The sequence below is a fragment of the Quercus lobata genome, chromosome 7, assembly GCF_001633185.2.
Source record: "Quercus lobata isolate SW786 chromosome 7, ValleyOak3.0 Primary Assembly, whole genome shotgun sequence".
In the NCBI taxonomy this organism is placed as follows: domain Eukaryota; kingdom Viridiplantae; phylum Streptophyta; class Magnoliopsida; order Fagales; family Fagaceae; genus Quercus; species Quercus lobata.
This window is the reverse complement of record NC_044910.1, coordinates 12,150,443-12,163,481: the sequence shown is the minus strand read 5'-3', so window position 1 is coordinate 12,163,481 and position 13,039 is coordinate 12,150,443. Positions and strand designations below refer to the sequence as shown.

Below are 13,039 nucleotides of genomic sequence, written 5' to 3'. Positions count from 1 at the left end.
TACTATTAAGCCGCATTACTAATTGGTAATCACCAATAAAGCATAGATGTGGATGAAATTAGTTAAACCTGCAAGTACAAAAATTTGTAGCTAGTGTAACTTGAAGCTTAGCATAGGGATTCATCATCTTGGATTGATAATGTATAAAGCTTGCTGATGCTTGGCTGGAACTGGAAATCAAGGGTACTCTGTGAAGTAACAACTAAGTGAATTTGTTGTTTAATGGGTCTTAGGTGGATCATCTGTTTCATATTGGGTGTAAATGGATTGTTGAAGATGGTCTTATCACATAAATTTGGGAAATAGTTCAGTTTTTTGCCTCTCCTTGGGATTTGATTTTCTGTAAATGCAAAGGCATTTTTTTATCTTTGTAGTTTAGATATTGGGAAGGTTCTGCTTCCTCTAGGGACTTGATACTTGGGATTGGTGCTCATTGGACTCTCCTCTTAATCTTCCTCGAGGCGGGGTAAAAATAATAGTATCATGGATTAATGGCAAAAAACATGTCAGTTTTTTCTTACCTGTATGCCAACTTGGAGAGGTAGGTAATGGTTCTAGAGTTTGGTTGCTTTGTTTAAGCACACACTGGGAATTTGGATAGGGATTTCAGGAGGGGTGCTATCTTGATAAAGCATTATGGTGGGACTAACATTTGCATATATATATATATATATATATATTTGTCATTTTTCATGTTATCTTTGTTATTTTCTCTTTCTTGAGCTACTCTCATCTGTTTGCTTTCTCATGCTGACATTTAAATCTTTGAAATTCTTTATTTATTTTTGCTCATGAGCACTGACATGCTTGATTGAATTTTGCAGGGGTCTATGAGATATCATTAGAAGAGTTACTTGATAGATAAGAGGACATCAAGAGTATGCTTTTTAATTTGTAGGCATATCTTTGTTTCACAAGTATATTCTCTTTTTTGAGACTCGATGCATTCTTCAAAGATTTCATAAATTCATTCTCTTTCCAAATCAAACTGAAGCCCAAAATTTGTTCAAAGGGGTAAAGCTAGTTGGGCAATACAATTGGTATGGTCGTCACCAAAATATATTTTTTGCACGGTGGCCGAGGTCCACTTTTAGTACTTTGGGCCTCTGGTAGTGGGCTTTGGGTCTTTCATTGAGTGGAAGACAAAAATAGGGTATTCCGTCTATTGCTATTGCCACCTACCACTAAGGGAAATTTTGGAATAAAACTTATTTAAAAAAAAAATTTGGGCCTGATTGATCCAATTAAATTCGAATTCTTAAATAAAAATAATCCGTTTTATAAAATTTGGACTAATTTTTGTTACAAATGCCTTAGCTTTCAATTTTGTAGGATTTGGGCCCCAAAAAAAATAATTATCAATCTTATAATAAAATTTCTCTATCCTTACTTCAAATTTCTCAATGGCATAGGCCACCCCAAAGTGACAAGGGATGAAATTGAAGGCATTATTGTAAAGGTATTTTCCATGTCGAATATAACAACATTGTCCTCCTTGGAATTATTTTGAAGTGGAAATTTTAGGTTTGGGAGGGACAGGAATCTTTGGGCATTGCTTGGTTTCATTATGGGTTGCATGCTATGAAAGATAAAGCAATAGGAGATTACAGTTTCAAATCCATTATTAAAGTCTTTTATTTTTTAATCTTGAAATGGTCTTTATCTTTATCCATGGGTAATGACTTTCTGATATATTAGGTGTATCCACTATCTAGTCCCTGTTTACATACATTATTTTTGTACTAGCTTAATTGATTTAGCTTTTTACTTGGAAAAAAGTAGACAAGGTTTTTCAATTCCATTGGTTAGCTTTACAACCACCCCCCCCCCCCCCCCCCCCCCCCACAAATAAATAAATTTGAGAATGGGCAATAAGTAAACCTATTAAAATTGGACTTGGACTTATTAACTTGCTTGAACATAGAATTAAAAAAATATGCACAAATAGATGATTTTTATAATAAAAGGATCGAACTTATAAACTCGTGAAAAAAATGTGTCAACTCATACTTGGGCCAGTAGAATGATAGGTTTGGGTCATGTTTCCCCATTTTCTTTGTTCTTTTTTCTTTTCTTTTCTTTTTTTCATTTTGAATATAATTTTTTTTGTAAAACAAAAAATCTCATCATCTTCAATCTGAATTTTAAGGAGAAATTTAATCTATCTATAGAAAAATTATAGATATAAAATTTAATGTTTAGCCCTTTTGCGTTGTATACTAAATTTTATGACACAATTCTATATTATACATTAAAAAACTTATGACATTACCCTCTAAGTTGAGGTGAAAATATTTTCAACATTGAATCTACTATTATCATTGTGTAGTATTTCTTAGGTTTAGATATTTTCTTTTTACAATTTACTTAAACTTTTTTACTTAACATTTTATATTTTATTTTCAAAACTCCATATATTTAGTTAATTTTAGATTTAATTTAATTTAATTTCATATTTTACACCCAACAAGTGGTCTAATAATAGGATATTGGGTCACTTGAAATCTATGTAACAAATTTGCTAAGACCATAATTTTAAAAACAACTTACCTTCATAGCAAATTGTGAGTAATAGAGTAAAAATGGTGGATCCATGTAGATTTACAACTCCACCACTCAAAACTCGTCGTGTGGACAAATTGTGGTAAAGTTATGTTAAAAGTTGTGGCATGTGATGTTTCTACTACTTTTAGTTAATAGTATCCACATTGAGGGATTAGCATGAAAAGATTAAAATATTTATACTTTTACTCTTTTTAAAATCCAGAATTTTATTTGAAATCACCTAAATTATATGGAATTATGTAGTTTATCAAGTTCTTTAATGAAGGGTAGCCATTTGGCATAAAGACAATGTGGGTATTTGGTCATGACCATGATTTTTAAGACCAAATTTTTATTATATTGTACATGATTTTTCATTATTCCACCAGCTTCACGGTTGATCTCTCGTGTATTGCATTTGTTGTCTGAGTCTGAAATCTGAAGCAGCATCCTATTCCTTTACCTCTTTTTGAGAAAAGATAACCGTGACTTCTATTTTAAGTACAATCGAACAAAACTTTTATTGCAAAAGAGCTTATGCCAAAATTCTTTTTTTTTTTTTTTTTGAGAGTGAGCTTATGCCAAACTTAATAATAAAAAAAGTGTAATATGCTTTCTCCTTTCTTTAGGAAATGCTGCTGTAAACCATGCCCGTTGGTAGTAGTGGTGTGGATGGTGGAGTAAAAAAATCATCATATAAGGACTCAAATTAAAATATGGTAGATTAGATATAAATGAAATATTTTACAAATCAACAGATGCTGAACAAAAAGCGTTTATCAGTCCATAAATATGTGCTAAGATGTATCGTTAATCAATTATTATGATGCCACTCAGTAGGTATAAAAAGAAATAAAATTTTTAAAAATTACTAAATTAAATATCTCCAATTAAACTTGTAATTAACATTCAATTGGCACCTCTTGACATTTCAAATTGAAATGTCTACAATCCAAGTTTATTTCCCCCATTATAACTATTAAATTTATCAAAAAACAGAGTATCAAATATGTATATAAAGTGTTTAGCAATTTTCTTTATGTAAACAACTAAATTATTTACAATAAAACTTTTCCTTGGAGATCCTTAAGATGTTCCTAGAAAAATGAAGTTTCATAAAGTGTATCTCCATAGGTGTTATGTTTTATAAATTGCAACATCTTTATTTTAAATAAAGTATTAATAGTTCTTAATTTGCACATGCTTAAATTATAAAAGTTAAATTAAAATATGGATAAATAATAGCAAAACATCCAAATTCTTGGTAAAATTAATTGCATTGAATTAATTATCCTTAATAACGATAAAAGATAACATTGTTTGTATTTTATTTGTCAATGCGATCACGTGTTTAAATTTAATCAAGAAACTCCACGTACTATGCCAAAGTTTTTTTCTCATAAAAGACGTTAAAAATAGTTGTGGCTGATTTCGAATTTTGACCCCTTTTTTAATATTTTTCTCCAATTGGCTTCTTTTCTTAATTGATGAGGCTTCTCGACATCTTGTAGGTCTCCAAGTTTGAGTTAGGTTCAACCCACTTAAGTTAGAGTCTATCCATAATCCATATCCCTTAGATAAAACCCATTAGCATGTAAAGCTTTTTTATACCTATAAAACAAAGATAATTCATAATCAGTCACGAAAGAACATAAAAGTAAAACTAAATATGCAAATATGAGTGTACTTTATTTTATATATTTTATGCACATTAGTGGCATGGCCTCCTGGTCCCTTAGCCACTGGTCTAGAGGAGGAAACATAACAAATAAAAGTGTATGCATATCAAATATTAATAACAACCAGCCTGCTGCATAAAAATGAAGGTGCAACCATTAGTTTATGAAAAAGTTTAAGAATACACACTTTGTCATAACTTGTATATGCATTAAGTGGTGATTGGATGAACATTCACAAAAATATTTTAGCATAGAGTAGATACTTTTCACCTAGTACCAATGATGAAACCCATATGTAAGTGCTATAATCCAATTTTAAGTTGATATATGTGTCAATTGTGGCAAAATGTACGACTCTCTAGACAAATTGTTAGTTTATTGGAAAAGTGCACAATTTCAAATTCGTAAATCAAATAACAAGCTTGTTTAGTAAAAGGTGAGAAAATAGCCTTCTTCGTTCTCATGCACAGCTTCCACAAACTTGAGTCGTTAAAGAAGTTATTAGTGCACAAAAGTGTGTGCATTTGATTCCAGACTTGGTATATGAATAAAGTTAAGACTAAATGCTTCAAGCTAACGTTTCCATGTTAACTTGGCCTATATAAAACTTAGTATTTGATCAATAGATTAATCATACCAATAAGTTACCTTGTTTTTGTAAACACTTACCAAGGCCGGAATGGAGCACGTAATTTCCATGGAGTTCCATTTGAGAAAAGTTGAAAGAAAAGAAGCTGGTGAATCAAGCAGAGAGAATGATCAACCTGTCGTTGTCGATGGAGACACCCATACGCTGACTATTACACTCCAAGAGAGAGGCACTACTAGTACCAGTTCCAAGGAAGAGAAGTTTAACAAATTAAAGGAGGCGCAAGCCAAAGTGCAACTAGGAACAACACCAAAGATAAGTCAGGTATTGTGTTAATGCATTATAATAAAAGTAAAATAGTCCTTTTATTAATTTAGTTCTATTCATGTTTCTCAAAAAAAAAAGTCCTATTCGGCTATTCATTTCATAATTTTCTTGTCACAAAATTTTTTACAAAACTTTATATCCCATTAAGTCAGAATAGTTGTTACAAAATATTTATTTCTATGATTTATTTCTCCATTCTCTAGTGATTTAATTCATTATTTGTAACTAAGTATTTTAAGTATATATAAAAAAATTCTATACATTTTATGATGCGTATATACATAGTAGGGCTGTCCAGTCGATTCGAGTTAGGTTTGTGTCTAACCCAAAACCAACCTGACTCTGTCAGGGTGGTAGATGGGAGAGCCTACCATCAATCAAAACAGTGATCAAATCGGTTCAGGTTGAGTTGGTTTTGGTTGAAACTGAGAAGGCGGCGACGCTAGAAGGGATCTCATCATAATCCTCAGATCTTTGGCAAGATCGCTAGATCTCAACAAGATCTAGGCAAAGATCACAAGATCTTGGCCAGATCTCGTCGGAGATCACATGATCTACACAAGATCTAGGTAGAGATCGTTGTATTTTCTCCAAACCTAGGCCAAAATTTTGGTAAAAATGGAGGATTCTAACGAGTGTTCTACGATTTTTGGGTGGAGGGACTATCGGGTCGGTTTAAATTGGGTTTTGGAGGGAACACCTAACACTCGAGCTGCTCCCATTGGGTTTTGGAGGAGATCACACGCTGTTGACCGCCACAGGTGTCGATTTAGGTGATCATAGGTTTGGTTTCAGGCGAGTGGAGTGAGTGGGTCGGGTGACTGGATCTATTGTACACCCCAAATACAATGGATTGGCTTTAGGTTTAGCCGTTTAGGTCACTTAGGTCCTTGCCTAAGACTCCCATTAGATAAAAGATCCAATATTGTGAGTAAAGTCAAATAATCATTAATTGATGATTAATTTCCTCTAACAGCTAGAGGTTTTAATTTTTGTAACACAATCTCCCATAGGTTACATTATCAATATAAGCCACAAAATCTCCCACACAATCACACACCAAAACAGTCTCTCTATCCCTCAACACCAAAATCAAAGTTGGAAATTAGATATTTCAATTTTCTTGGACTTGCGTCATCTTCCTCAAGGTAATAGAATACTTTTTTTTTAAAGTAAAATTCTTCATTTATTTTATTAAATTTTATGCCTAATTTATGATATTGGATTATCTATATGAAATTGATGTTGATTTAGTTAGTTTAGTTATGTTTTGAATTTATTTTTATTTGGCACAAGATAAGGCCATTGAATCATTATATTGTTAAGTGAAAGAATAATGCGTTCATAAATTAGATTCTATTTTTATATGTTTTAACATTTATCTTATCCTTATTACATTATAATTTTATATTGAGTTAGTGTTTATTTAACTTTTAAATATTTTTTAATTATAATTGTTTGCTGAAACTATCAAGGGTAAATTACAAAGCTGGTCCCTATCCTTTACACCATATCTAAATTTAGCCCTTAACATTTCAATTATGTCAATTTAGTCTCCAACCTTTTCAGGATTGTGTCAATTTAGTCTCTGTCATTATTTCTTAGATGGAAAAAGCTAACGTATCAAACGGAACAATAAAAAATTATTTTCTATGCCACATCATTTGCTAATTATACCTCCACATCAAATTTAAAAAAAAAAAAAAAACAAAAACAAAAACCACAAAAAAAAAAATTTTAATTTAGAGACATCATCACCAAAATCCCTAAAATCATTAACTCATTTGTCTCTTCTCCCTCTCTCTTGTTGGTGGTAGAAGATCCTCCTCCTAGCAAGGAACCTTGCTACCCCAACAACAACCATGCAAAGAGTAGACTCTTCCTTCATTGTTTCTAAGTAAGGAGTGTAATCTTCTAGTGCTGGATTAACAACACATCCTATAGCTATAGAATTTAGAGGTGCACCTACTCCATAAACCCACTTCAATCTCAGAATTGAGACCCCAATTAACTAGAAGAAACTAGCCAATTCTCATAAGCATTTAGAAAACTAGCCAAGAAGAATATTAAAAGAAGAACCAATTCTGATTAGCTTATTTAATTCTCTCTGTGTTGTACCACCAACAAACAAAACCAATAGAACCAAAGAAACAAAACCACCAAGAATCCCACATCACGACATGACAACACCACCAAATACCCAGCCAACCACCATTCAGTCAAACCAAAGACCCATCCAACCACCACAGCATGGCATCATTAGAGACAAATATATATATATCCTAAACCACCACAATGACACCACCAAAGACAATAAAACCCAAACAAAGCCATATCAATCACCTAAATCCAACGTCAAACCCATATTTCATTCACGTGGGTTGAAGAAGACCCATTTGTTGGGCAAAGCTCCAATTCACACTCCAAGGCATAGGAAAGTGAAGGTTTCGAGATTGAGCTAAGCGATGGTGTCGAGAACAATCTAAGCAACGATAGAGGTGTTATGGTGGTGGTGGTTCAAGAGAGAGTTTGTTTCTTTTCTTTTTTTTCTTTTTTATTTTAGGTTGTGGGTGTTTGGTCTGTTGTGGCAAGGAATATGTTTCTTGGTGGTGGAGATGAAGACGAGTTAATGATTTTAGGAATTTTGGTGTGTACATGTCTAAGTTTTAATTAAATTTTTTTTATTATAAAAAAACGACATGGCAGTATAGTTGGAAGATGATATGACATGGAAAATAATGTTTTATTGTTTCATTTGACACGTTAGCTTTTTCCATCCAAGTAATAACGGTAGGGACTAAATTGACACGATGCTGAAAATGTTGGGGACCAAATTGACACAATTGAAAATTTAGAAATCAAATTGAGATCTAGAGTAAAGAATAGGGAACAACTTTGTAATTTACCCAACTATTAATTCGGAGAGAGAGTGAGAGTGAGAGATGATTTGAAATATATATTTTTTTAAATCAATGAAAAAAGTTAGATGAAAATCTCATACATGAGAAATAAATACATTAAAAATATATAAAATATTGAATCAATTTTTTTTTTTTTTTTTTTTTTGAGAAGGAAGACTTTTATTGAATAAAATTAACACGCGGCCAAATCAGCCTGAACAAAAGGTAAAGTGCGAGATGGGACATCTTCCATCCACACGGTACAACCTGGTGTGATCAAAGCTAGCCTAGCTAAACTATGAGCAACTTTGTTGCCATCTCTCTTAATGTGAGAGTATAACAATTCTGAAAACAAACCCGAAAATAAAGAGACATCATTTATCAGTGGTGCAAAAGGAGTCAATCCATTGTCATTGTTCCTCAAAGCCTTCACTATCACTTCTGAATCACCCTCCACAATAGCACAGTCCACTCCAATCTCGCTACCAAACTCCACTGCTCTGCACGCAGCAATGGCTTCCACTTCCACAGGTTGGAAAGCTTGCTCCAATTACTGAATTAAGGATGCCATTACCTCTCCATTGTAGTTGCAAACAACCACACCAATCCTTGCTTTGTTGTCTACCTTTGAGATTGCTCCATCATAATTTATCTTATATTTGTTCAATGGTGGGACTGACCATTTTGGCTTGGGCTGTGGTCTGATCGGGGTTGGCAGAGGATTGCCTGATCTGATCTCATTCCAGCGTTCCTGTGCAGCATGTTTCAGGTCCTTAGTGAGGTAGCAAGATTGTTGTAGCCGTGACTGATTTCTCTGGTTCCAAATACACCATACTTGGATAGCAAAGAGCTGAAGTGGCTTCCCCTTCTCCAATAACCATCCGTAGAGTTGCTTGAAATCAGTGAAGACCTCCCTTGACCGAAAGCTCCATCTTTCATCATCCCAAACCACGTTCAAACCAGAGCAGCCACAAAGAGCATGTAACGTACCCTCTGCCATTGAAGCACATCTGTCGCAAATTAGGTTTTGAATAATTGTCTTTCTGGTTAGGTTGGCCTTTGTTGGGAGAGAGTCTCTGCATGCACGCCACAAAAAAATTTTGTATTTGTTTGGAATCTCCAATGACCATCCAATGACCAAATGCTTTTCCAGATTTTTTTATCCAAGTCCGGTTGTGTGCCTCCTTCAGCCCCGGTCTCCAAGTCCTTTAGAAAGCGATATCCGGATTTGCAATTGTATTGAATCAATACACCAAAAAATAACATGAAATAATCATAATGAATTAGGCATGTGATACCACAATTAATGATTATATAAAAAGACAAGATTATTTACTAAATGTATGTATTGCTTATAAAATTTTATTGACAACACTTATTATAGTTGTTTTTATATAAAGAATTTTTTCAAGATTAACTTTGATAAAATCCTACTTATGATCGATTATTCATATAAGTGATTGAAAATAAGATGTTAGCATAACCTAAATTCAAGAATTTATTAGAAATTTTTGCATCTCGAAAAGCACAAAGAATTGATAATATATAAATATATATATATATATATATATATAATCTTATTCAATTGATATTTAAATATAGAAAATTTTCGATTTAAAATTGTTGCCTTAGGTTTCAAACTGTATCCAATAAACCCAACATATATAAAATGTAAAAGAAATAAATGAGAATTGTTATGGTGCATAAACACATGTTAAAATTGGGTTATATCAGTAGAATTTTGTTAGGGTTAAGTCTAGGTCAGAAGTTGTTCAAAGACGGGAAAATTTTGATCACCCAAAAATTAGGTCTTATTGATCAAAAGACTTTTGCCCATATCTTTTGCACTATAATGAATTTCTGAGCAAAACTTCTTTTTTTTTTGGGAAGTAGATATTTAGAGACTGAAAGCAAACACATATTTGACTATAACTTAAGTGAAAATTTTGACCCTCCAGTAAAATTGTTGTGACCTATACTCCTAATTCTACTAGAAAAAGGATTATTGCTCAATTTTAATTTTACTTTGTGCCCCTATATAGAATACGAACAACTTGTTTCACATTTTTAGAGGCAAGAAAGGAAATTATACCAAAGTAGAAACCTTCAAATCTTGAAGCATTCTTCCAGAGCCTATATAAAAAATAAAAAAATAAAAAAAAAAATTCCTTGTGCTGTGAGCAAAAACAAGAAAAAGAAATGTGTGATGATCGATGATAATACCTTGTGCCTTAAACCTTTCTTTAAAACCACAGTGAGTTCATCACTGCAGCAAATATTCAACGAGGTTCATTGGAGAGTGCTAGAGGTTCTAGTTTGTGTAGATAAGGAGTTCATGAAATCACCATTGAAAGATTCTAGAGGGTCTTGGGGCTTGTGTGGTAAGAAGGCCAATGCAGCATTTGCAGAGGTAAAAATTAAGAGTCTAGTTATACAAATTTTCGCAAGTCGACATTTGTAACCGTTCTTTTATAGTAAATTTGCTAAGGGATTTAGTCTTAAATTGTTTTTCCGCTAAAGATGTTTTCATTGATTTTCTGCTTTATTATTAAATTTTTTTGTGCTTTCACCAATTTTATTATTATCGTTATTATTGCCTTAGATTTGGTATTTTGATATTGTGGTTAATAGATTTGCCTATGTATGGAATTGATAATAAACTTGTTGAATTAATCTATTCATTTGACTGCATAGAACACAAAGGTGTTAACCAAGATTTTTCAAGGAAAGACATATTGTGGGCAAAAATTACTTCTCTAGTGGATGTTGTATGCTAAGATTAATGAGTCACTGGACTTGTTACATTGGTTGAATCTTGAGACATATCTTAAATATTTAATCTGTGATGTGAAAGCCTAAAAGGAGCGAGGTTTATTCATAGTACTTAGTCAAGCTAGCTATACGTACACGATATTTATATCTTATTATTTTAAATTATTTTATATATAGCATTTCAATGTGTTTAAAAAACATATTATTTATTGTCAATTTATTATATTTTGTGTCTGTTATTGATTATGTTAATTTATAAATTGCGGAACCATCAGGTTTTAATGCTGCGAGGTCACAAGCATTACCGAAAGTACTGTGAGCCGAGAGTGGTATCACTCGGTCCTATCCATCATGGTAAGTCTAAATATCAGCTAACAGAGGAGTACAAGCTTATGTTGGCAGACAAATTCATTGGAAAAACTGGCAGGACTGTTGAAGAATTGTATGGTATTATTGAGGATAATATCAAAGAACTGAGGGAGTGCTATGATGAGAAAGTGACACGGAAATATAGTGATGAGGACCTTGCTTGGATGTTGTTTGTGGACGGCTGTGCAACATTGCAGTTCATAGACTTGGTTGCTCATCCTGATCAGAAGGTCAAAGATTTCAAAATTAAAAACGATCAAGTGGCCTTTGTGGAGCAAGATTTGTTCTTGTTGGAGAATCAACTTCCTTATCAACTCCTCGACTATTTAGTGACAAATACTCAAAATAGTGAACATAGAGAGAGTTTGAAGACGTCGATCCAAAGTTTCATCAATATGCACAGCAGGCCAGTTGAAGATACAAAACCCCCATCTGATGAAGATACAAAACCCCCATTTGATGAAAATGCCGTCCATCTTCTTGATCTTCTGCGGAAAAGACTTCTAGGTAAGACTGGCAAGGAAGAAGATAGTACTGAGGAGGATAAATCTGGCGAGAAACGCCCCTGCTGCTTTTGGAAAACTGTGACCGACAAACATAGTTCTAAGCATAAGAAGGACAAGAAAGGTCAAAATTCTAGGAAAGATTGGCATTCATTTCGTAATGTGCAGGAGCTTAGAGAGGTAGGAATCCATTTGGAGACCAGCCAAAGTAGTTGCTTGGGAGAGATAAAATTCACAAAAAAATGGAATTTCTACCCTGGAATCCTTCAGCTTCCTCCAATAACAGTGGATGACTCAACTGGGCCTAAGTTCTTTAACTTAATAGCCTACGAGATGTGTCCGGATTTCGAGAATGACTTTGGGATCACCTCTTACATATCCTTCCTTGATTCACTTATTGATGAACCCAAAGACGTTATAGACCTCAGAAAAGCCGGCATACTCCGCAACCTCCTTGGCAGCGACGAAGAAGTGGCTCTCGTCTTCAATGAGATAGGCACTGACTTGGTGCCTAACCCCGTAATGTATAGAGAAGTCAGAGTTCAAATCCAGAATTATATTGAAATGAAGTCAATGACTTGGATATCTCAAGTTATTCATACCCATTTCGACAGCCCCTGGACGGTCATTGCCTTCCTTGCCGCGTTCTTTGTACTTGGTCTCAGTGTCGTACAAACGGTGTACTCTATCTTGGCATATTATTAAGGGTAAAAAGAAACACCACCCCTAATATAAATGACCATAACCACACTGATTCTATGTCTTTTCAGATTGTTGTTCAATAAAAGTACCTGTAAGAGTTCTGTAACTGTCAGGATTTCACATAGGCCTTTCTCTCTCTCTGGTACACATCCTCTATGGCTACTATGTCATGCCCTTTGTTTACTTTTCTTTTGTCGAACTCCCTTGTTCGTTTAAATAAGTCAGTGTGGACAATGTACTTGATTCTTAATTAATTTGATGTAATGTGTGTTTGAGATAAAAACATGATATTTATCTGCCAGAATTTTACGTGTGAGGAGGGTTGAGTGTATTATTATGTAACAAAATTTGAAGATGAATGATTGATATAATATATTACCCTATTATATGATTTAGTTTTGTTGTTAAACTGTTAAAGCATGAACTTTCATATAAGGTGTATGCTTGGATATGGATTTATATGTCAATATGCATTTTTTTCATCTGTAAATTTTTTAATTAAAGACTGTATTTGAAACCACAATTTATGTAATCCTTCTTGATTTGATATTTGCCCTACGCCAATGGACAAAGGTAGGGTGAAATCATTCACAAGTTGTTACCATGTGCTACTATCAACTTCTAAGTTCATTTGTTGGAGAATTTACTCAATCC

At 33.4% G+C, this 13,039-nt stretch overlaps 1 protein-coding gene across 1 annotated transcript; it reads left to right on the top strand.

Annotated features, from left to right (window-relative positions):
• The first annotated feature begins 4,880 nt into the window (after window positions 1-4,880).
• Window positions 4,881-12,697, top strand: LOC115954035 (UPF0481 protein At3g47200-like). Its single transcript, XM_031071889.1, has 2 exons — window positions 4,881-5,136; window positions 11,087-12,697. The coding sequence occupies exons 1-2, from the start codon at window positions 4,903-4,905 to the stop codon at window positions 12,386-12,388; spliced, it is 1,536 nt and encodes a 511-aa protein (XP_030927749.1). The 5' UTR covers window positions 4,881-4,902; the 3' UTR covers window positions 12,389-12,697.
• Window positions 12,698-13,039: the final 342 nt, after the last annotated feature.